The 25,935-nt window shown below is 49.9% G+C and overlaps 1 protein-coding gene across 11 annotated transcripts in view; it reads right to left on the reverse strand.

Annotated features, from left to right (window-relative positions):
- The window catches only part of LOC122389122 (vasoactive intestinal polypeptide receptor 2-like), a 79,770-nt gene that overhangs the window by 8,935 nt on the left and 44,900 nt on the right, over nt 1–25,935 (reverse strand). For 7 of the 11 annotated variants that reach the window (XM_043380823.1, XM_043380827.1, XM_043380832.1 and 4 more), the window contains exons 5-11: nt 25,603–25,697; nt 24,456–24,582; nt 14,018–14,174; nt 13,439–13,569; nt 13,012–13,103; nt 8,077–8,221; nt 5,559–5,698 (exon numbers count right to left, since the gene is read on the reverse strand). In XM_043380823.1, the coding sequence (XP_043236758.1) occupies nt 5,559–5,698; nt 8,077–8,221; nt 13,012–13,103; nt 13,439–13,569; nt 14,018–14,174; nt 24,456–24,582; nt 25,603–25,697 (887 nt within the window). The remainder of the gene's footprint in view (nt 1–5,558; nt 5,699–8,076; nt 8,222–13,011; nt 13,104–13,438; nt 13,570–14,017; nt 14,175–24,455; nt 24,583–25,602; nt 25,698–25,935) is intronic. The other 4 variants (XM_043380834.1, XM_043380830.1, XM_043380829.1 and 1 more) reach the window with 1 other exon arrangement.

Raw genomic sequence — 25,935 nt, forward strand, 5'->3', positions numbered from 1 at the left:
GAACTGGGCGGGAGCCGAACCCCCGGACTGTCGTTATGACGACTGAGCCCACCACCAACAGTTAGGCAACCGAAAAGGAAAGTCAGCGGAAATTGAGAGCAGTTGAGAGCAGCAGTGAGAGCATTATGTGTCGTATCAAGGCCCCGGAATTCAGTCGTCAGTTATGTGACTTTATTTTGTAACATAAACAGGGTAAGAAATGTGAATATCAAGAGTTCTAAATTGACCATGAAGATGACTAAAAACGGTTGGATTTTATTCACTCTTTGTGCTATGAACAATGTGTGATAAGCAAATGAGAAATCAATCCGCCCGACACAAATCGTCTCCCAAAAACCACTGTATTTTTGCCTCCCCAACAATCCGACTTGATTTTCTGAAGTTGATCTCGCGCAATTTCTCGCCCTTGTGTGAACTTCACACTTCCGTATCACAGTTCACATCACATCCCCCCCTGATCCTCAAGATCACATTACACCTCTTGGCGATGTCTGAGGTCACGGACGTGCCACGGGGCACCATCTACCTCCATCACCTGAGGCGATATAAAACCAGTTACCACCCCTCGCCGAGACTGCTCCCCACATCGCGTTTTTGGGACCCTCATCCAGACTTCGTCGCCTATCCTATACCCGCCATCTTCTGCATCTTCCGCACGTGCTGTCGGTGGCGCCTCGTTCCTGCCGTCAGTGGCGCCGGCCAGCACTCTGTCCCGCACCCTGTACTTGTAGACCTGGGCGGCGGGAGATGTTTCAGCTCGTTCCCCGTCTTGTGGTATCACATTATATAAATGCACAGCTTCTGTGACAGAACACTGTTTTCTTGCCATAATCACTTTTACCGACCGGTGATTACGTTCAACTATCCCATTGCCACTCGGTTGATGGACCGCGCGAAAGCGCAGCCGCACTCCCCAGCTGGACATGAAGGCTGAAAACTCTCGACTTCGAAAAGCCGTGTCGTTGTCTGCCAGGACTTCTTCGACGGCTCCGCGCTCGCTGAAGATTTGATCCAGCTCCTCAGTCACGTGTGCGGTGTCAGCCCGCCGCAGCCGCCGCCACAGACTGAACCGAGACGGTCCACAGTCAACAACTGTGAGATAGAGCTGACCTCGGAAATGAGTGATGTCAATGGCCAGACGGGACCATGTCTCCTTGACGCTGAGTACGCCGTGTCGCCACTTCACCGGCGCCGGGTCAATGGATCTGCACACATCACACTGTGTGACCACCGCACGCGCGTCCTTCCGGGTCACTGTCGGAGAAACATCACGGCGCGAGAAATATAGCGTGCGCCTTATCCCTGGGTGACCGGCTCGAGCGTGCACGTCTCTGATAGCCGAGTGTAGGCTCGTCGCCTCGCCGCCATCTGCGCCACTGGCCTCGGAACCTGTGCTCACTCCCGTTACACCGTCTGCCCCGGCTGCCGCGCAGACGGGCTCCGGTGAACTGTCCGGCTCCCGCAGCCACGCAGCGGGCACTCGGCTGATGCAGTCCGCCTTGTTCTCTGCCGACCGCACCAGCGTTACTGTGAGTTCGATGTGCAATTCTTCCACGATCTGCCGGATGGTATCTACCCGGCGTCGGATCAGCATCTCTCCTTGGGCTTTAGTCCGGAGCCGTGCGCGACCATTGAGAGCGTCACTGATCCAGCGGTAAACCGTTGACGAATCTGTCTTCAGTTCGACCTTGTTCATGTTCCAAGCTACTGCCAAGTTGAGACCTCGCAAGGCTGCGTCGAGTTCAGCCATGTTGATATGAGCTGTCTCGTCCCGCCGCAGCCAGCAGGCGTCCTCGATGATGTGCCCGTCTGGTGTCTCGAGGACGACTCCGGCAGCGACAGAACTGGCGTCAGTCCAAATCACAGCGCTCTCGCCCTGAACGCTCCAGCGACCGCGTGCAGGGTCATCACTGACCAGCCGCTCCGCTACATACTGGAGCTGATCCAGCAGCATCGGGTCCCTTGTGACGTCATCCCAGCCACTCGTCACCGCGTTGGCGCGGCGCTTTAGCCACGCGGCCGCTGGTCTCAGCCACCCACACACGGGCAGGTGTGCCACCAATCGGCCGCACCACGAGAAGACCGATCGCCGAGTGACAACTTCAGGTGGCTCGCCGACCTCGTTGTCTCTTTTCCACTGCAGCGCTCCTGCCACAGCCCTGACGCGCAAACCAAGCATTCGAGCTCCATCTGCAGCGCGCTCTGGTGGCTTACACTCCAGGCCGTAAGCTGCGAAGTGTTCCACCACTCGGTCTGCGCTGACGATATCTTCGTTCACGCAGAGGTCATCCACGTACGGGATCGTCGCACGCTGTATATCTGCGTCTTGGCACAGGACCGCACGCACCACCGCCTTCATAACTAGCGGCGCGATATTGAGACCGAACCCGACCCTGGTCAAAGCATACCGTGTCCCGTCAACCATCACGGTCTGGAAGGGCCAGAGGCTCGGATCCGTCCTCAGTTGTAGATATGCCCGCTTTAGGTCCACCACGGCCAGGTTTTGTCCGTGTCGGCGCCACCTCCTCAGCGTGTCCGCACAAACGTCTGCATCGGAGGTGTGAGCGGGCACGTAACTGTTCAGCTCACGGTAGTCCATGACTGGCCTGACCTTCGACTTGTTGCCTTGTATCACAGCCATCAGTGGAATCAGTCCGCGCGGTGGTCCGTGAACGTCTTCTTCATACGGTGTGAGCCAGCCGTTCTCAATCCACACCTTCAATTCTTCCTCATACTCGCTTCGGCTCTCCTCAGGCACGGCGTACCCTGGCACATTGTTGTTGAGGTGTGTTGGCTCAGCTCCGTCTCGCCATTTCCAAGCCATTGTCCACGTCTTCTTCTCAGTATCAAACTGCACAGTGAAGTCGGACGTATTCACCGTGGGAACGGCCTGACACGCCATCGCCATCCCACAAAATCGCACGTCGGACGGGGATCCGATTGTAACACCACCAAGCGCTGAGATCCCGGGAACACCGAGAATCAAGTCAACTCCCATTGGCCTGTCTTCCAACACCAGTGCCTCGACTCTTGCCGACTGGCCAGACACCGTCCTCAGCTCAATGGTTGCAACGCCGGCGCAGTACACCGGGTCGCCGCCCAGTGTTGTAACAGCAGTGCGCTGCCGCTCCCATTCCCGACAAACCGATTCATGCACCAGCGTCTCAGTGCAACCGCTATCAACTAACGCCCGACATCTCCTGCCATTCACGATGATGTCGGTGACCGGCAGCGCACCACAGCTTACTGCGCGGGAGACGACGCCTGCGCTGACGCGCCACCTCCCAGCGCGTTTCCCGCCGCCGCGCGGTGTGGACAGCGGGCAGCCAGATGTGTCGGTTCGCCACACACCCAGCAACGGCGCGGCTCCACTGCACCGCGAGACGGCCTCTGCGTTTCCGCATCTGCCGCCGACAACTGGCGTCTTTGGCGGGAGCTCTGAGGCCGTCCTCTGGTCGATGTTGTCGCCATCACCAGCCGCTCGTCTCCCATCACGGAACGAGCCCTTGCAAGTATATCCGTGATCCCCAAACCATCGGCGATGGAGCTGGCTCGCAGTGTCCTCCGTACGGACTCGGGAAGACCGGCGAGAAAGGCGCACTTCAGAGCCCGTTCCGGCACGCCTCCAAAGCGATCTGCCAGCCGTCGAAGAGCAGCGAGGTAAACATCCGCGGACTCCCCAAGCTGCAGCCGCCTTGTCACGAACGCATCGTACGCAGCGCTTTCGTCGAGCGCGAACGCGGCTTGTAAGGCGGCCTTCACGGCCGGTAATGATTCTCTAGCATCGGGGGAGAGCTGGGACCACACCGCGAAGGCACCGCCAGTAAGACGTAGAGGTATCACCTCGATGGCGTCCACACCTCGATGTGAACATATCAGTTCTGCCCGTGAAAGCCATTCCATCACATCAGTTGATCCGTCGAATTCCGTTATCAGCCGGGGGTCAAACTGCCCTGTTTCCACTTTCCCCGTCTTATTCTTCCCTGATCTTGGAGCCATTCTTATTTCCACTGCTAAATACGTTAAAGCCGAAATAGCTTGTGATAAGCAAATGAGAAATCAATCCGCCCGACACAAATCGTCTCCCAAAAACCACTGTATTTTTGCCTCCCCAACAATCCGACTTGATTTTCTGAAGTTGATCTCGCGCAATTTCTCGCCCTTGTGTGAACTTCACACTTCCGTATCACAGTTCACATCACACAATGTTACATCAATCACTTGAATTGTCATCATGTCTTAATAGTAACATAACCCAAAATGTGGCCAATCATAACACGCCAAACAGTTTCCTTCACACAGCGACATATAGATCGAAGTGGCCTGATGCAATTCAGAATGTTGTTAATTTATGCGCCTGGTGGCCCGCATAGCAGAGAACCGTAGCTCAACGGTTGACCCGCGGAGAATCCCGTGGCGGCTTCACTGCGTGTGCTTAGGTGCCAATTAAACAGCGCCTCCACAGTCGTTCGCCATTAAGCCAGTGCGTCAGTTTTCTCAGAGGCCAGAGCTTGCTAAAAAATACTGCGAACGCGCTCACTTGACGTCGCCGTTCGCACAGCGCTCTCAGTCTGAGCGCACGAGCCGGGCAGCCCGCGACCACGGACACAAGAGCCATCGACCCGGGCACCGGGCACCGGGCCGCGGGCCGCTCTCCGAGCACGGCATGGCAGCACATTTTATTCCGCTCAGCGAGTTAAGCCCGTCTTGACCTTAGACGTGGGGTGCAGTTAGCACGTGCCCGGGAAGGATTGGGGAAGTGCGCGCTTTCAGCGGAGCACAGAATTTGTCGTACTCACACCTTACAGCTTCAGCTCCTTAGAGCCAGAACTTTGGACCGGGTTCAACCTTTCAGCACATAGTACTCGTACTTAAAAGGAACGGTATAAATGCTGGGTGGACGGTATAAATGCAAAAAAGAACAGCATTTGTAACAATCATGTGCTGTTCACGCAGTCATGGACTCGAAAAAAGATTTTTTTTTTATGACCTTTGAATTTGCAATAATATGTAAAAATAGTTAAGTGAGAAATAATAGAGTGTAATCCTTACATATTTGCTATTAAATAAGATAAACTAAATGATCGTTATCAGGCGTTATAAACTATGTTTCCCATCATAAAGTGAAATTATCTGGTAGTTCCCTCTCATCAAAGCGAGAAAAACTCGCTGATGATGAACAGCAGACCCACCGGACTGCTTTCTAATCGTATATGTATACCTCACGAGTGCTGCACAACGTTCTCTCTCAGTAATAGAGCCGACAGCCGACAGCGAATGCCCCCAAAACGTGAGTCGGACAAGGACCGAATAAAAAAAATGGTAATCCGTTTTACTGTGAACGGTATGCGGAATACGAAATAAATCGAGAACAATTCCCTCGTCGCCTGTCATACTGACGAAACGGTAACACACTTCCAAGGAATAGTAGAATAAAGTGAAGGAAAGGTCAGCGATAGACTGGATAACGTTACTAATGACTAAAGCTTTTGTAGCACCTCAAATGCCATCAGCACCCTGATGCTGCAGTTACTACACGCCCGCAGAGCTGCCCTCACCTATAGCTCTTGCCGTTGTTCATGCGGTAGCCCCTGGAGGCGGCGGACGCCCGAGAGTAGCGCCAGGCTGCCCAGTGCTTCCGCAGCTCCAGCTTCACCTCAGAGTTCATGAAACAGTACAGAATCGCCACGAAGAAACCCTGGAAATAAAAGCGATAGTTAGAGGCACATGTAAAGTATGCTTTTATCTTCAATATTTGCTCATTGAGCAACTTTGATACGAAAGGGAAAATAATAAGCATAAGTGAAAGAAGAGCGATATTATGAAATAAAAACATTGCCTTACCATCTACTCGATGAGCGCGCTGGCGCTTTTGGATTTTCATATATGATTCACAGTATGAAATAATTTGTAGAAGTTGTCAACTGCCTCTATTGTGGTCCACTAGAATTTTCTGTGTGCAAAACATGCAACACATAACTGACGCAATTTTTGCTTATAATAACTCGACCTACCTGTTCGGATGTAAAAAATTAGCACCTTCTTTGGGTTCGTTGATCGACCAGAGGATAACCTATCTGTATTTAAACTGGCGGCACACGCACAATGCGGGAACACTGTTGAATTTTCTGCGAGGAGCGCCGCTGGTCCGGACCAGTGCCGGCAAACTTTGCCGAGGGCTTAATTTTGATTGCCAATACCTCCGACGGCCATAGGGGATTATCCTCTCGGAAATGCTTGAACCGCTGTTACAGGGCTCACCGACTCGACTGACCTATATGCCCACACCACAACGAGATTGCTGAAGTTGGTGGTTTTTCAGATTGTGTCGGTCGGGGGAAGATATAGCTTTAGTGGGCTCTCGTGATGCATTTTATATGGCTGCTAACCAGTATCGAACAAACTTAGAAGCGATGGACGGCCCACATTTTCCCGGAAAGGGCAACCGATAAGCCGTAAACGTGATATGACCACCGCGGGAGGTTATTCGTCAGCCTGAAAGAACGATGAAGCATCCCCGTGTTCAAATATTTCTTCCAGTGGGAGAAGTATATACTGCATAGAGAGAGCATTCCGATAGCATTTGAAAGTTACCAAGAAAGAGTTTATCGATCCATCTCACTCCGCCAATTTATTATACGTAAATAGATGACACTATCAGTATTAACGTTCAGACACTGGCCGATGCATCCGTTGGTGCGAAACACGATCAAGGCAGTGATCAAAGAAAAATATAGAAGGTAACTATTGTAGTAAAGCTAATGCTGCTTGTTTTGAATGATCAACTCAGAACAGAATGTAGTTCCGCAGTAAGATATTGCGCTCGACGTTTTTAAGTGGCGTGCACTACGCGGGTGCTCCACTTTGTGAGCACTTTTTGTGGCTCCAGAGGTTCAGCTATCACCATCTTCCATGCTCTATCTCAAAAGATCATGGCATACCTCGATGACAGCCTCTCACACTCCTTTGTAAGTAACACCGGAATGTGAGTTTTCTAGCACTGTAGGGTCGCAGTGTCCGCGATACGCTTCATTTAGGGACGCGTATTTAAAATGTCACTTTTCAAGGGCCCCCCAACTCAATGCTGATTGCTCGCAGCCGATGCAGTTTCTAGATCCTGCCGCTAGATGGCAGCAGCGATTGCCGCCTGAAGGTATGCTGCACCGCAGAGTCCCAAGCTATGCGGTGCAGTATAACTTTCCTTCAAGCGCCGCGTTACGACGACCACTCGTCAATGGGGCGGAACGGTATTATCACATATAGTGATCACCATTGATTCATATGCATCTGCATTAGTTATGGTGGGATGCAGATGAGCTGTTACATGGTCCCGAGTCCTTTACAACACATCACAATAAACATGCATGTCAATACGTAGACGAAGTCGAATAAACACGACGCGAATGACAACGGAGTTCCAGCAGCTGTAAACATCTGGCTTTTATCGTCCACAGGTTTAGAGAACAACATAACGACAGGTATCGCATCACGCCGGTGGTAAAACAAGCCAACGGCACTTTCCGTGGGAGGCCAGCGGTTGTCTCCGACATAAGCTGACGGTACTCCCCGCACTCAGCCTCCGTAACGGGCGGGACCTGGTGATACCCCACCGGGGACGCATACAAACTCCAACTATAATACACGGCACCCATTCCGTGCAAGATGGAAAACACATTCAGTTCTCAGCACACTGAGCCAGGGCAAGCAGAGGACCGCACGTTATGGTGAAGGAAGTGGGACAATAAATCAGTGCTCAGGCATTGATGAAAAAAGTGGCTCATTCTTCAAGAGGAAATTAAAGCCTATGAGCAATTGTAGACCTAGATGATAACATCAGGCCGGCCGTTCACTTTTCATGGGTAATACACGCAGGCGTCCGAATGTATAAAACTGATGGTTTGTTTCTTGCAATTTGCAGCAGTATGTATGTACTCTCAAGATAAGCAGGTAATAATAACTTGCAGCGTTCTTCAGATCGTTGGAAGCAGCATAAAAATGAAAAACTTACACCAAACATACACGGCAGCGAAAACCAAACCAACAACCATCTCGTGCTAGCACCGATTCGTCTCCCACCTGGAATGAAGCGAAGAGCTGATCACCGAACAGCCAGATGAGCTCCAGCACTCTGTTGACGTTCATGAAGGCGGAGAGGCCGATGAAGACGACGTAGTGGAAGCCAAACAGCGGGATCAGCACCAGAGTCGACCTCGCCAGCTTCCTGCCAACGGCGTCAGAGAACAGCGAAGGGATTAACGGCATCGGTAGCGAGGCGGCAGAGAGGGTCGAGAGACTCCGGCAGTTGAAGGATCAAGGGTCTCTGCACTTGGATATCGATATAGGTGGGAGGGAGGGAGGGAAAGAGAAAGAGAGTGAGGGAGAAAAAATAGGAGAAGAGACGATGGCAGCGGCGGTGGCAGCGGCCAGACAACATGAGCCACACTATTCGTTATCAGCGCCCGCATACCCAACCATTTCCAATTTGAGTCAGTTTGACCCGCAGTTACCATTCGGCAGCACAACACGCTACCTTTAGAAGGGAATGCTTGACAAAAAGATCAGCTACCAAGAGCACGCTGCTCCGGTATTTGAGAGGTTGAGGATGAATGAAATGCCATATAGAACGAATCGAGCACCTGTAGGAAGAGTAGGTACCTACTCCTCCTCTCCCATGGCAGAAGAACGATAGAACAGACGACTCCATTAATGTCACGTACTAGGCCAACGTGATCACTGTCTTATATAATTATGCTAATGGGATTGCGAATAACGATATTCAATGATCAAAGTAAACAGATTAGATGAATCTAGAGTGGCACCGTTGCCCATGCTGTTGTGGTTAGATCAGCATTCAGCAGCACGAAGCTTTACCTATTTGTGTCATGGTATTTTTATTGTACATACATGGATCAACTGACAACACAACCGGTAGGTAGACATTACTTTTGATCCGATTGGACACGGTAACGGTTTATTTAAGATGATTATGCATACAAATATAAAAAATGATTTGCATGTAACTATCAGGCTTATCAGATTCTACCTACAGCTCTATCAGATTCACAAACAGCTCTATCGCTATCTCTCCCAAAACCATCTTCTGGCCAATACCCAGCACGGTTTCCGACCCCGGCACTCAACTGAGACAGCACTTCTGTCCGTCAGTGACCAAATCCTGGCCGCCACCGATAGGGGGGATGTCTCTATGCTATGCCTTATTGATTTAAGCAAATGTTTTGATGTCATCAACCATGAGTTATTACTCGCTAAATTGGCAATGCACGGCATAGAGACATCCTGGTTCGCCGCTTATCTCCAGGGTCACACACAGAGTGTGTCATTGAAGGACGAGTCCGGTCGCCGGGTATTATCACAACCTCTCCCCAACTCTATGGGCGTCTTTCAAGGCTCGGCACTCGGTCCCTTACTCTTCACGGTATTTTCCAATGATCTATCACTTTATTCTGAGGATGCAGCAGTCTTCCAGTACGCTGATGATACTCAATTGTTGGTGAGTGGCCCTTTAAACGACCTTAGGGGACTCATCTCGCGCTTGGAAGCGTCACTGGCGTCTCTCGACCATTGGTTCAGTGCAAATGCTCTTAAAGTAAACACTGCTAAAACTCAGCTCATGGTTTTCGGCAGTCGGCAAAATTTGAGAAGCATACCTGCTTTCACCGTTTCTTTTCGCGACACCAAACTAGTGCCATGCAAGCAGGTGGGCAACCTGGGCGTTATCTTCGACGGCACCCTGTCCTGGGACGCGCATGTGTCCGAGCTCAGTCGCCGGTGCACGGGTCTCCTAATTGGCCTCTCCCATGTCCGCCACTATCTCCCCGACGGTGTCACCAAGACACTAGTGGTGGCTCTCGTCATGTCACGGATCCAGTACTGTCTCTCCGTATTTGGTAATGGTAGCCAAAAGAACTTCGATCGCATTCAGAAAATTCTTAACTTTGCCGCTAGAGTCATTTTCGGTCGCCGTAAATTTGATCATGTCTCCCATCTCCGGGACCAACTCGGCTGGATGGCACCTAAAACAATGGCTGAATACCATACTCTTATCACGGCGCACAAGGCCATCCAGAGAGGTGAACCCGAGGAGATCGCGACCCTATTTTCCAAAAATTCCCAAACACGAGCAAGGTCTACTCGCCAAGACCACCTTTTCTACTTACCGCGACCCCGACTAGAGACCGGAAAACGTAGATTCGCCTACCGTGCCGCGGCGCTCCTAAATACTCTCCCCCTCGAGCTAACGCAGTTGCCTCCAGCCAGATTTGCCCGTGCTGTAAAAAAGGGGCTTAAGCCTAGCCAGAGTAGCCATAGTAGCTAGCCTCATGACTCTTGGACTATGAAAGGCAAACGAGTCTGTGTGCATAGTTATGAACGCGGCTTCGTGCGGGTTACACCAAGTATGTGCGTGTTCGGCGTTCGCGTTGTGTATTTCGTATCCGTAAGTGTGTGCGTATTCTTGTGTAGGTATTTCTTGTGTTATCTTCAACCAGCTCGGACTCGGAGTGTAATCGCCACGCCGATTGTGGATTGCTCTTGATCGTCAATACATACATACATACATACTACAGGTGTTTTAAAAAACGGGCGGTTTCTGCCAAGCAGTTTATGTATTACGTGAACACTGAAGACTCTGCCGTATACGAGCCCAACGTCCAGCTTCCTAGCTGGTAGCGCTCCAGTGCCCTCGCTGAGGACAACCATGAAATGTAGTCACTTAACTTGCATGGAACACTGAGGTGGGGCAGAGGTTAAAATAAAGTAACCAGATTCTGCACATGCATCTTCCTTGTTCGTTCTGGCAATCCAACCGACAGAGACCAACTCACAACATTTCTGTCAATCACTTTCTGCCATCCAATACATTTGTGTTTCATCGCCCCCTTTTGTCACTCGTCATCAACCATGTAGGCGAGGCCACAGCCGCGGCGTCCGCCTGTCACTACCACAAAGAGCTCTTCGCGCCTTACCTACATACCAAAACACGTCCACAGCCACCGCCCGATAAGGTAGCCACCGCCACCCCCCTCTCTGCCATGGGCCAGGCCACGAGAGCCGGCCGCCCACGCTGAAACACTTCAGCACGGCCGACACCGCAGTCGGCACGTGGGACCAATAAAACCTCGATGTCTCAGCACGACGAGCCGCGGCCCCAATAAACGGAATTGGCGTGTCTACTGGCCCGTGTGCTGACCGCTGCCAGAGGTGGCAATGGCCATCCGGGGGCGCGCTGGCACGAGCCGCGGTAGTTACTGACGCTATCGAAAGGTAGCCGATCGGACCGCCGTCCGAGCCGGTCGGTCCCCTAATCCTCTCTGCAGACAGCCTCGGATTACTCCACAAATGCTGCACCAGCAGTCTGGACTGTTATTGAATGAAGCGAATTGCTAAGCCATAGTCCGGAAACCTATTAAATGATTAGCATACTAACGACGTCAACTGAATGGCAACATCAACATCGCATCATCTGGCCATCGCAAACACCTCCCTAGCGATTTGAACATCCTAAAACCACCTCCTCTCGCAATTAGACCATCTCAAACCGAATCGTCGGCGGTCGGATAGCAGTGCGTCAGCGGCACGCCCGTCAGCCGAGTTCTCGGCGTTGGAAGAGTGCGGATCCGGTGAGACTGCGTATTGTGGCTGGTGGCGCCGCGATCCTGTGGTCATGGTCTGGGGCGACGTGCGGGGAATACTGAACTGGCAGACCGTCGGCGCCGCCACAGGTTATTGGGAGTGGTCTGGCGGAGTGCCAGACAATTATACGTGGACGGGAGGAAGGACGGAGAGAGAGAAAGAGAGAGAGAGAGAGAGAGGGAGAGAGAGAGGAAGAGAAAGAGAAATGGATAATTTCTATTGATATCAACATCCTCACTTATGGATCCAACATTGCTTGTTTCCTGAATATTTTCATCTTTTCCTATTCTTCTTCGTCTCCAATTTGGTTCGCTCCTGTCATACCCTGCAACCTCATACCTATTTTTACCTGCCATAGAAGTTATGGAAAAGAAAGCACACATCATGCAGCTGGCAAGTATCTGAGCAGTGAATTATTTTCTTAACAATCCACTCAGCCCTCTTGTCGTGCTTTTGAATGAAGTGTCATTTTTAGTCTGTTTTAGAAGAAAGTTTTGTGAACGATGGATCGCGCTGTGTAAGTGCCTGCCTAACATATTTCTTGTCATGTTTATCGGTGAAGTCGGTCACCTAAACAATATTATCCTGCTGCTGTAGCAATTCATAGAGTACGTAATCGATGTCGACAGAAATAAATCAATAAGCATGATATTTGGATTTTATCAGCCTATCAGTACCAAAATGCAACAGTGCGTATGCCGTCTGGTATTCGGGCCTCCTAGCGTCCCTCCTGCTACTCACATCATTAGGCAACAAATGCATCACTCGAGTCTCGACCTCTGAAACGGCCGCCAGACAGCAAGCGCGACATGTGCAATCTCTTAGGGTGGCTGCGGGGCCGGCAGTTGGAAAATGAGACTCAGCCGCCACCGTAAATTAAATGGAATCGTATAAGGGACATCAGACGAGGGCATGAAGTGAAGAAACTCGTAGTGGGATGTGCGGGGACGTTGCTCAAGACTATGATGTGTAAAACTTTCTTATTATCTTTGTTTCCTTCGGAAGCTATTTCAAAACATAGCTATGCAGCACAATGACGAGAGAAAGAGTGTGCATGTGCGATCGTTTGAAGTCAGTATATTTGTGACTAACTTTATATGCTTGGGACATAGGGAATGGAGATTAGACATGCACGATGGGATCGGTTGTCCAGACAATTATTTGATTTAATAATTGTCTTGAAGAAGTACAAGAAGAGTCGTTTTCATTGTACAGCATGCATTCTAGGTATACAAGGTAAAAGTTGACCGTCACAATCACAGCAAAATACCGATGAAAGAAAGAAGAGATCAACACTCAACAGCAAGTGAACGTCTGAAGACAACAGCCAGAAGCCGGAGAAGTAGTAAGATTAGTTACCTGTACCTGTAACGGCGCGTCTCGACTGAGATGGACGAGTTCAGCTTCTGCATCAAGATGAGCACGATGCACACGAAAAGCACCGCGTTCACCTGTGCAACAGCACATTGCACACACAGGTTACACACACAGCAAGAAGGCGGCATTTATTTTACCATGACCTCGCGCTCCATAGACGCAACGTATCTTTTGCCGTCACGTTGCGAATTCTTTCGTTGGCAACATGTTATGATTATACCACCCGATTGAGCGAGGGTTCCAATTTGAGTCGAACCCATTTGAAATTAATTATGCGGCGCACGCTGATTTAAGTCACTCCACAGTAATCGTAACGTGAGGTGCCTACCAGCCGTCATAACACAACCCATGCCCGTGAGCCCAATAATTGTAACAGAGTTGCCACGCACTGCTCGTTGGAGCTGCTCACCAGGATCAGGAAGATGGTTGGTGCTCGAATGATCCAGAAGAAGCCGTTGTTGATGTTGACGCGCCAACAGTAGAAATCCTCCATCAGGGCTCGGACCACCACCCACGGAACAACAAAACATATCGGAAAACCTGTGACACACATACAATTATTATTTGTCATGTTTGCCTGCTGTCATAGCGGATAATCAAAGGGACTTTATTATATGTATTGCGGTCCTAAGCCGTTAATAATTAGTAGGTACTATATGTCGTCGCACTATAATTCCTTAGTGAAGCTACAGGCCATATCTTTTGACTTTCCGACTTTCTCAAAGCTCGGGATAACAAAAGGCTAGATTTGGCAAGCGAAGCAAGCAACGACTTTTCATAAAGCAGATCTCAGCGGTCTTATAAAATATAACCAACATTTAGATAAACATTTTGATCATGCACCTTGAGTTCAAAACCAGGTACCTAATGACATTTAACTTCACGTCACGCATGCTTTATAGAGTTTTACTTGTCTTCATAAATATTAATTCAGTCCAGCTCCAGGACGGTCGAGCGTCAGGCTCGTGTACGTACTCCGTGAACTTACCCCATCCCAGTAGAATGTAGGGCGTGATGCTGCTGTGGTCGGAAAACAGCGCCAGGTAGATGAGACAGAACAGGTAGAGCCCTTCCATGGTGACCCACGAGTAGTTGGCCATGGTGAAGTACTGCGTGATACTGGTCACCATCTTACACACCCAACTCTGTGGAAGTGGCGAGAACGAGCCTTCAACACGGGGAGAATGTTTGGAAACATCAAAACTGCGCAGATGGTCCCACTAGTTCGGTTCCCACGCTTTTTTCAAGGGGACACCGGATAAGCAAAAAGCATGGTCCTATATTATCTTTAACTTTATGTGTAATACAACGAAAAGCAGAAGGATGGTAAAGGCAAAAAATGATCTCCACATTCATAGTGTTTGGACTTCAAATCAAGGCGAATACATGCGTGTCTAAGGGATATGTGCCCCCTCAACATATCATGTGGTTACGGAGGGAGCGAAGCGAGCGGAGTCTTTCCCATATAACTGAAAAATCTCAGTATGAGCGGCCCGGCCCGGCCTGTAACGCTTTTGCGAGGCTTATATCTCAGCAACCGCTTGACCGATTTCCATGCGGTAATTTTTGTAGGGTAGCTTCATTCCTTCTACCAAGTATTGGACTACTCCCGATGCATGTGGGTGACGTGCAAAACGAAGAGGTGTCAGTTTTGTAACAATTGCAATAGCTCGGTAACTACTGGGCCGATTGCGCTGAAAGTTGGCATGTACGTAAGCACCCACTAGGCAGTGCATATCTATTATCCATGTGCCACAGTCGGGGTGCTGCTGCACGTGGCACGTGCAGGAGTCGATTCCAGATCTCGAGAACAGCTGAACAGATTGCGCTGAAATTTGGTACAGTCCACAGCAGAAGTAATGTGTGGTTTCAGTCATGGGTATGTTCTGCTTCTGAAGCCTAGGAACGATTAGCCAGACTGCAACGAGACTTTAAATGTAGCTTACATGTATCTTCTTCACCCTTGCAGCTACAACTTTATCTATTGACGTCTTCTTTTCAATCAGTCTGCATTTAAAAATCGTCGGTCAAAGCCATCCGTTGAGATTGGTAAAACCACATATTACTCTAGCGGTGGGCTGTACATGGTTAGGAACCGGTTAGTAGCGTGCCGTGCAAAAGTCAGTTGGGACCCATTTTGAACGTGCGCACGTGCAGGGTGCCGCTTCCAGATGTCGAGAACGGCTAGGCCGATTGCGCTCAAATTTGGCACATTGCTAGAGACCGGTTAGAAGGGTGCAGTGCACAAGTCAGTTGGAGGTACCCCCCCCCCCCCCCCCACAATTTCGCACGTGCAAGGCTCATCCTCTCGCTCGCTCCGTTTGTCGCCCTAAAGGCGTTTTACTGTTATATGATGTAGTCAATTCCTTGCAAGCACAAAATCGAGATGGATCACTTCTAACGCAAGTCCAGAAATAACTTTAGTGGCCAATGGCCATTCATAGGAGTACCATAAAAAAATACTTCGTATGATCTCCATGAAATCTCGTGGAGGGGAAGTTCCATCACGTAATTTAAAAGGCTCAGTTCTAATGTCACACTATTTTAAAAACACGCAAAAAGGCACACACACAGTCGCTGTAGCAAGTAATTCGCCTGAGTGTTTCTCGATGCTCCGGTTTCTGAAGTTGGGTTAATCGACTTATTTTGGAAACATTCATCTCTCTGGAGCTGAGCTCAGTCTTCCAACAATATGAAAGAAGTCGACTAACACTGACAAATTACTGACAGGAGGCTTTCTTTATTGGTTGGTAACGCAAAACTCAGCGTTTTCGTCCATCTCTTCAACTACATGGGCCTATGGGTATGTGAACACATGTTTGAGCGCACGTTTGTTTCAAAATCATACCGTGTATGTGCCTACCGGATTGGACTTACGGGTTGGGCAATGGACAGGGACTGTAAAGATAAACTGCATATTGCGCGGCTGACTAAACTTTCGCAGGCTCCTAGAATCGATTGTGCATTCGAAATGAGGCCTCATTGGAAGTAGGCATTTCAAGGCATGCAAACTTGACATCAAATTCTTCAATCCATCCCAAATATATTCGCATTTTCCGTCCAACCAAACGACAGTCCGTGGGCCAGCCGGCAAAGCTCGAGAGCACCTGGGAGGTAGGCTGTGCCGCAGTGACTGGCTACGCCTGACGAATAGACCGAGCCGCCGAACACCGGGCCGGCCGCGTGAGTCTACCGTGCGCCGGGAGACCGCTAGTCGGACCACCGGCAGACATTCTCTCGGGACAAGTACTAATTGCAGCTCTCACCCTGCTCGAGGGGCCATTGTTTGGTACCCACGCAATCAGGCCGTTCGAAATGCTCTGGAATACAGATCACCTCATGCACAATGCACAACTCCGCGAACGTGAAGAAATACAGGACTGACGTCTTACGGCTGATTGTTAAAACACCAGGCTTTGAAGAAAAAAAAGCAACTACAGTTGCTTTGCTATCAATCTCAGTACTCTTGATTGGTAAAACGCCTAACTTTGAAAAAAAACACGGCTGCTACCGATCTTAGCTACTCTCTGTAACGAATACAGGGACGCGAAAGTATCTATGTAACGCATTCCCTCTATACTCATTATTTATATGAAATCCAATGGTGATTACTGTAAATTTGTCATTTACCAGCGTTGTCTCATCAGGCAGCCGCCTGACCATGGTCTCAGAGTTTACCGACGACGTGAAGCGACGGTCAGCGGCCGCCCCAGGCTGGCACCATCACCGGGCCGCCCCCATTGGGCGCTATGAGGACCGGGCGAGGCCTGGCACCATCAACCGGCGTCACATCCGGCTGGCCGGCCCACAATGCAGCCGACAATGGCGGGTGACAGCGGGCAGCAAAACACTGAGCTCCGCTGCTTTACTATCAAACATGTTTCGCATGCCGGCAATGATGGATGAGGCTGCTTTTCCTTTCAACAGTACAAGCGCCTGAGTTTAAATACAATTTCGAAACACAGCTTTTCTTTTCCCGTTTTGAAACAGTCTGTTAACATCCGTAAATTAAATAATTTTGGAGTTCCGTGCAATTGAGAAAACTGTCCATAGTTCAACTTAACACGAAATTATTTCATCACCTTTTTCGCATGTCATGTTTCAATTCTATTAAATCAAGTAACATAGATACAAGCATTTCACGCATTTCTTGATGTTGAAGCGCACGAATTCCTGAGGGCCCCAGCGCTTTACCGGGGCTTTACCGAATCGGCTACCACTGACCACACACACCATCACTCTCATCAGCTGAGCTAACAGTATAGACGGCGAGGCAGCTCCGGTCTGACACTGAAAACCTCTGCCGGCGCAACAGCCGGACGGTCTCCGCCACAGGTCTACCGAAGCCGCCGGATAAATTAAAACGTGACCGACCTATGTATCTACTCAAGGCAACTGGAAGCTGTGCGAGTACTTGTCATTCATCGTGTTAATAAGTAAGATTCAAGCACACATTCTTTAAAGGTTATCCGTATTCTCGGCTTCTGTACTTACAGCTTAAATAAATGTTGTGGAAAGTTTTATGTAATCGTTCAATATTGTATTACAATAAAACACAAAGGCTATTGTTGACACGTAATTATAGATTAAAAATAGTAGATACCTAAATATGATTACGAAATGACAAACTTGTCACATTTGGCATCACGTGAGCATTTCATCTTGGTGGAGCGGAAGCAACCCACATTTCATCACTGGCTGAGATCCACTTTTCGAATTCAATGCTCTTTTAAAGCAGAAATACTTCCAAAGGGTAGATAAATCCCCCATCTTTCCATATTGGCTATTGCACAAACGTCTGACATATTGAACAAAGACTTGGAGTTAAGGTCTGCCTGCTGTTCAATCTTGCCAGCGGCGATTCCGGTTCCTCGTCCCTCTTGCCCTCCTCACTGAGGAGTCACAGTGGCAGTGACGACCCCCCCTACCCCCCCCCCCACCTGTTGCCGCGGCTCCTGTTCCATCGCCGCCGGGAAACACCACCTCCACAAGCCCAACATCATTACCGCCCATCTCCCGTGAGAACGGCGACAGTGCCGCGAGAATGACGATGACCACTGAGGTAATGCCAACAGCGTGACGGGGAAGTGGTTCGCCGCAATATTCATGGGGAGGTGGCAAGGTACTGACCTCTTGGTACTATTGAATATTTCAGGATGTCTTGACGAAACGTCATGTTAGAACGGCACATTTTTCCGTTCCGTTCCGTTTATTGATTATAATTTGGGATCACACATTGAACAATTCATAATTTATGGCACTGTCAAACGGGATTGGTCGGAAAGGATTCACATGTTAATTTTGTTAGAATACGGACAGTTAGTGTTAAAGGTTATATTGGGGAGTTTGACAGTGCCTAACCAGACGGTAACACAAAGACGAGATCAAAAAGACGAGTCAGCGGTCATTCCAGAGAGCGGCGACCCAGCACCGCCGCCGAGCGCAGCGGCCATCCGGCACCCGGCGCCAAGCACCAGCCGGGCCTTGGTCGATGGGGATGGTGCCCGGAGAGCGGCGACTCAGTATCGCCGTCCAGCACACAGTCATCGGGCGTTCGACGCCGTCATCCCGCCGGTCCAAGGTCGGCAGTAGCGCCACAGAGGTGGCGCCTGCTCCACCAGTGGCGCTCGTCCCACCAGTGGCGCCACCCCATGGCAGCATGAAGATGTAGCCCGTTGTCAAGTCAGGAGAGGGGGCACCGCTGCCGCTCACCGCAGCGGTCGCAAGGTGCCGGTCATCATACATCCAACGGGCCACGGCCGAGAATGAAGTCTAGTCGGCTGCCCCGTAGTCATGTCCAACAAGCTCACTGGGACTTCGACAGTTCGAGAGCGGCGACTCAGTATCGCCGCTCAGCGCAGCATTCATCAGGCGCTCGACGCCGTTAGCCAGCCGGTCGGCTGTACCGCCTCAGAGATGGCGCCTGCTCCACCAGTGGCGCTCGTCCGACCAGTGGCGCCACCCCATGGCAGCATGAAGATGTAGCCCGTTGTCAAGTCAGGAGAGGGGGCACCGCTGCCGGTCACCGCAGCGGTCGCAAGGTGCCGGTCATCGCACATCCAACGGGCCGCGGCCGAGGATGTAGTCTAGTCGGCTGCCCCGTAGTCATGTCCAACAAGCTCAGTGGGACGTCGACAGTTCGAGAGCGGCGACTCAGTATCGCCGCTCAGCGCAGCATTCATCAGGCGCTCGACGCCGTTAGCCAGCCGGTCGGCTGTACCGCCTCAGAGATGGCGCCTGCTCCACCAGTGGCGCTCGTCCCACCAGTGCAGTGGCGCCACCCCATGGCAGCACGAAGATGTAGTCCGTTGTCAAGTCAGGAGAGCGGGCACCGCTGCCGGTCACCGCAGCGGTCGCAAGGTGCCGGTCGTCGCACATCCAACGGGCCGCGTCCCGAGAATGAAGCCATCGGGCTGCAACCGTGGGTAGCCGCCCTGTGCGCCACAAGGACGGCATCTCCTCAGGGAGCGGAAGCAACAGCCGCCATCCGTCGCAGGCCGCAGCAGCCCCCAGCAGCATGGCACCGGGCTTCGACCGGACCCTGTCCAGCCGTGTAGCTCAGCTGTAGGGGCAGATGGTCGGAGAGGAACGTTAGGCCGGGGTCAATCACATTATCGTTCAGGGGTCGGGAACGTAGGCAGGTACAAACTGTTACGATGCTGGGGTATTTAAAGAATTGGAAAGAAAACTTGAGTAGCGTAGTGTTGAATGGCCATTGTAAATCTGTATATGAATTCATGTATGAATAAATATGTATACCTATATCGATGAACTAACAATACATACATGCTAAACGGAGTGCAATGCTAATCCCGTTTATGATTAACACTAGACATAATGTGTTTGGCACATTGTGTCATGAACTCACAATGCTTGGGTTCTTTTCCATTGAGTCGAGGCACTTAATTGGGCATAACATTATAAAATTAGGATGGTTGGTTTTTGTTAACTTACTTTGATTCATATGTGTCAACTATTTATAAAATGATCTTCACTTGATGCAGATGTTAAGTCTCTGACAGCTCAGCCTCATAATGTGGTTTTACTGAGATTAAATACGCCCAAAATCTCAGTCCTTTTGGGTTCTGCTCCAGGCTCAAATCCAACCAAACACATCACCCTGCCAAGTCTGGTGCCACCTCTGCGCCGGCCACTGGCGGATCCAGACTTGCGTTTTGGGGGGGGGGGCCAACTCCTGCAAGTAACCAAACCTAGGGTACCCCCAAATCCTGTTTTCTCATCGGATTTAGGCCACTTATTTTTTCGTCACAGCCCTGAAACGATATTTTTTTAAACTAAAAATAAAAAATATAGAAATGGTAGCCCACCCAACCCGAGCCTAAATACTACTTTGAAAACACTTCAAATTGCTTTTGTCGACCAATTAGCCCGCTCCAGGTCGGTGCGTGGCGCAGCCTTCGCGGGCTGGGAGGTGTCGGTTGGACCCCCTGCCGTTCGGCCCCTGATTAAGCTAGAGCTCGCGAAAAAAAAAAAACAGGCGTGTTGCCCGTGAGTGACGAGACGAAGCCGATGATACCCGATTTTAAGGTCCTTGGTCATTGGTTGACCTTCCAGGGCGGTGTTTCACGGTCGTGCTGACAGCCGCTGACAGCGCATTCTGCGAGCTAAGGTCAGCCTTCGGTAGTGTTGTGGGTATAAGCTTGTTGATGTCTCCATTGAAACCAAAAGTGCCATCAGCGCTGGCAGCGGCTGGCAGCGTGCCGTGAAACACCGCCCAGGTCAGGTCACAGACCCAAAAGACGGGAAAATCAGGACCTGTCAGAACCTCCTAAAGTAAGGCTGTAATACGTTTTTTTGTGCTGATCACAAATTTCATGTTAGTTTGGATCATAGATAATGTCTTCATGCGTTTAGGCCATGTCGGGGCAGGTCAGGTCAGATCAACCAGTAGGGGTACTTATGGGCGTCCGTATAGCAGGTGTCCACTACCACTGGCAGCTACGTAACATGATACGAAGGCATCAAAACTACTTCGTAAATGTTCAAATGGCTGCAAAATGCTAAATTCAAAATCAGCTAAACGAAACTATCCTAGAAACATGTTAAACTCGGAAAAGTGCACCGAGGTCATCAAAGGTCAATGACCTGACTTGACCGTAAGGTGACATTGGCATCCGCCCTAATGCGTGGGAGCAACATCATATCACATGTTTGAGCGTTTTAAACCACGAAAAGACTATAAAAGCGCGGATAATGTGAGCCGACATACGCCGAATCGCTATTCCGGCCAAACATGGCCTCCAACATGGCCAAACAGTCTCGAGAAATAGGCCACAAGTCAAAGTTCACTTGGGTCAGGGTCATGAAATTTTCAGAATTTGTCACCATGAGGGTACTAAAGTTTCGTCGCGATCGGCTTCATGATACCTTACACGATAACTTCACACGTCGATCGAGAGTTAAAGCATGGATGAAGGAGAACCTGGGGATGAAGGTTCTTTCATCCATGGTTAAAGTGTGCAATAAGAACTTCTTGGGTGAAGACAAGACCAACACTTTTATCAAGCTCACAGATTTTTAATGATACGGTATTTTCTCTACCTACTACGCCCTTCTCACATTCATTTTTCTTAAGTGTTTTTGGGGACAAAAATATATGTTGTTCCCCTTTCAGGCTTGGGGGCATGACCCCGTGGCCCCCCTGGATCCGCTAGGCCGAAACTAACTAGGTCGTTTTCAAACGGTCTGATATTTCAGGTCATAGTTTGCAAACGGCCGGTGTTTTCAGGTAGTTTCATATGGCCTGACTGGGCCAGGCCGTTTGCAAACGGACCGAATTTTCATGCGGCCTGTAACATATATTCAGATTTCGACATCTGTCGTAGCATCAAATGCTGATGTGGCGCACTCAAAAGCCGGAATTGGTCCTTGGATGCCGTAAGGACCCTTTTAAGAAATAAGTGACCCGACTGACCCTTAGAGATTGGCCTGAGCTGTGACCGAAATAAGTCTTTTACCGTTTCGCAGGAAGGGACAAAAAGGTCCCTCATATGCTTCTTGTGCAATTACGAAACAAAACAATTTTTTCAACGAAAACTCAGTGAGTTTTCCTAAAAAAATTATTGCGCATATTTCGTGAATGAAAAGTTGCGGGTCATGTCAGGTCAGGCTGCCACAGCAAGTTTGTTAACTTGACAGCTCAATCGATATTTATGCAATAAGACCTTCTCGGGTGACGATAAGACATGACGACACTTTATGAAGGAAGCTAGTAAAGTAAACCCGGTAGTTTCTCCATAGGCGCGGGAACCGGGGGAGGGGGCAGTGGTGGCAGCTTGCCCCCCCCCCCCCCAACTCTGGGGCCGTGCGGGCGGTGCCCCCACAACTTTCAGACAGAATACCGCTCCTTTTTGCAAATGTTTTCTTTTTTTTGTTGAAAAAGCCAAGGGATGAAAAATAAGCGGCCTAAAACCGGCGAGAAAACTATATTTGGGGGATCCTAGGTTGATCTCTATCATGGTGTGACCCCCCCCCCCCCGTCTAAAAGTAGTTCCCGCGCCCCTGAGTTTCTCTACGCTATTGAATCACGCTGCTGATTCTAGTAAGTATCTACTACACAACCTTCTCACATTAATTTTTCTTCGAGCGTTTTGGGGGGCCAAAAGATATGTTGGCCCCCTCTTTCAGGCTTTTTGGGCCCATGGCCCCGGTGGCCCCCTTGAATCCGCCAGTGGGGGCGGTGCCCCCACAACTTTCAGACAGAATACCGCTCCTTTTTGCAAATGTTTTCTTTTTTTGTTGAAAAAGCCAAGGGATGAAAAATAAGCGGCCTAAAACCGGCGAGAAAACTATATTTGGGGGATCCTAGGTTGATCTCTATCATGGTGTGACCTCCCCCCCCCCCCCGTCTAAAAGTAGTTCCCGCGCGCCTGGGTTTCTCTACGCTATTGAATCACGCTGCTGATTCTAGTAAGTATCTACTATACAACCTTCTCACATTAATTTTTCTTCGAGCGTTTTGGGGGGCTAAAAGATATGTTGGCCCCCTCTTTCAGGCTTTTGGGGGGCCATGGCCCCGGTGGCCCCCTGGATCCGCCAGTGGGGGCGGTGCCCCCACAACTTTCAGACGGATTACCGTCCTTTTTTGCAACTGTTTTTTTTTTTTTTGAAAAAGCCAAGGGATGAAAAATAAGTGGCCTAAAACCGGTGAGAAAACTAGATTTGGGGGGACCCTAGGTTGATCTCTATTATGGTGTGCTCCCCCAGTCTGAAAGTAGTTCCCGCGCCCCTGACTTTCTCTACGCTATTGAATCACGCTGCTGATTCTAGTAGGTATTTACTACGCAACCTTCTCACATTAATTTTTCTCCAAGCGTTTTGGGGGGGGGGGCAAAAGATATGTTGGCCCCCCTTTCAGGCTTTTGGGGGGGGGCATGGCCCCGGTGGCCCCCCCCCCCCTGGATCCGCCAGTGGCGCCGGCTTGTTGTGAATCTCGTGTAACAAGACAACTGAAGCTCTCGTGTCGGGACGGGACGGGCGGCTGTCGGGCGGCGCGGCTCCGGAACAGGCCCGTGGCGCGCCTCTGTCCTCCGGGGATTCATCGTAAGCTGTCCGGGCCCGGCGGCAGACTGGCAGAGCTAAACCGAGCAGACACACAGCTCCACGACAGACGGCGAGGAAATGCAGCACGACTCATCAAAAACAGCGCAGGAGGAAATAACATCATGTGATGTGATAGGATGCTGCTGGATGCCACCAATTGTCGTGATAAGTGTGTGCGGAAATATCACGTGAAAGTGATAAATATCTCCAAGTTGTAGAAAAGGAAAAATATTTTTGCATGTTGCGTCATACAAAAAAAAAATTATTTTCAAGATTGCTGCACATAAAGCCTCAATAGCGCAGTACAAATTAAACTTACAAAAAGAAAATAACCTTTTATTACCGTGGTTATACACAGTAGACGGTTATCTATCATAAACAGATGACTGGTTAATATATTTAACCCTAAGCTATGACACACATCGTGCAGTGCACATAATGCATGTACCTATTGAATGCACTTAAATACGCCGGTGCCCTGAGGCCCAACTTTCCCAACTTTCCCACTGCACGGACTGCATCCACTCGCAACTACTTACCGCACTGCCCATCCCCAATTTCAGCCAATTGTTCTTTTCGAATTGTAAATGGGGTTAGGTACTTACCCCACTGTAGCCGGGTTAAAATCGTACCTACCCCACTATAGCCGGTCACAGTCAGTCGTAATTACCCTAATGCATCAGGAATAAACATCATACTTACCCTACTGTAACCCGGGGTAAAAATCGTACTTGGCCCACTCTATTCAGGCCCAGCAAATCGTCCTTACCGGACTGCAGCCGGGATAAAATCGAACTTACCCCACTGCACCCGGGGTAACGGTCGTACTTACCCCACTGTAGCCGCGGTACGGTCGTACTTACGCCACTGTAGCCGGGACCGAGCCAGTCGTACGAGACGACATCCATGGCCACCCACATGCCGGCCTTCAGGATGAACGATACAAACAGGTGCATGTGCAGGTTTGTCCGCGGGCACGACCTCAGCTTCCTGAAAAACGGCGAGACGGGGGCGTCGTCTCAGTTTCACAGAGATATGTGACCAAGAAAACAACTCGTACACGTCGGAATGAGATCGCAATGCAATGATTCATTCAGATTATCAGTGTACAATCCATCAAGACCGGAAGCTGTGCAGTGTACACTACTGCTCTACACTGCCGCCTGTGTGATAATTAAAAATTGAGCAGATGTCAAGAAGGTGCAGGCGGAAAAGTGTAACTGGATGCCTGGCCCTGTCCTTAACATGACAGCACACAGGCTGCTGTCAGTACGGTCTGTCTGTCGCGAATAATAGCACCCTGTCAGCGCCCGCAGGCTCAAGACACCCAAACATTCCCGTCGCCGGAGAGCGAGTGCTGAATAATTTAGTAGCCCTGTTGTTTGCCACGGGACACATCTGACAGACATACACGTAGTGGTCGAAGCCACAGGGTGGACGCGCCGACTTCTTGAACGGCACTGGACAATTCAGTAGGTATGGACCGAGCGTGCACATTACCCCGCTACAGCCGATATCATCGACAGAGAGACAGGAATTATAGGCACAGGACACGGACACGGAAACAATATACAAGAGATTCAACCGCAACTACAGGCACAGATCAACTTGTAAATATAGGACACACTAAAAGAAACTCATCACATATCCAAACAGATGGATAAAGTCAAAGCTATATCCTAATACAGATACATCTTCAACATAGGAAGTTACAGATAGGGCACTTGTTGCGGATACAGACACAACAATTACAGACACCGATATGGAACAGATACGGACAGCAGGCATGGACACAGGCCAATAAAAAATGGCACATATATATAGCTGATACAGACGCAGTCACAGACATTGAAAAAGACAACCATGACTTAGACGACATGCAACTACCGATACACTTACATACACACACTCTCGCAGTTGAATACATCTACCCGCTTTGTCACAGGCTATGAAGCGAGCTCCGTGCAGAGCTGGCGACTCAGTCACCCAGCCACCGTGACTGGTACTCACCGTATGCTGCAGAATATCACCATGGCCATGATGAGAGAAGTGAGCGATATACCGTAGCCGGCCCTGCTGATGTTCTTAATGACGGGAGTCCACACCTGTCGAAAACGTCCAAATGATCAGGCATGGTACCTGCTACTGATCTGTTTTAAGGGCTCTCACATGCACTTAGTGGGACAAGGATGCACAGAGACGTTGCATGCATACCTATTTATGTGTCACTTTTAACACTTCCGTCATCTATAGCCACTCGATAAGGTCAGGTGATATCTTATTAGGTATTTAAAGAGTTTCTATTGAGTGAAGATATCTCGTACTCGGTGAAGTTTATCATGA

Source organism: Amphibalanus amphitrite, unplaced genomic scaffold (genome assembly GCF_019059575.1).
Source record: "Amphibalanus amphitrite isolate SeventyFive unplaced genomic scaffold, NRLGWU_Aamphi_draft 000344F_arrow, whole genome shotgun sequence".
Taxonomy (NCBI): domain Eukaryota; kingdom Metazoa; phylum Arthropoda; class Thecostraca; order Balanomorpha; family Balanidae; genus Amphibalanus; species Amphibalanus amphitrite.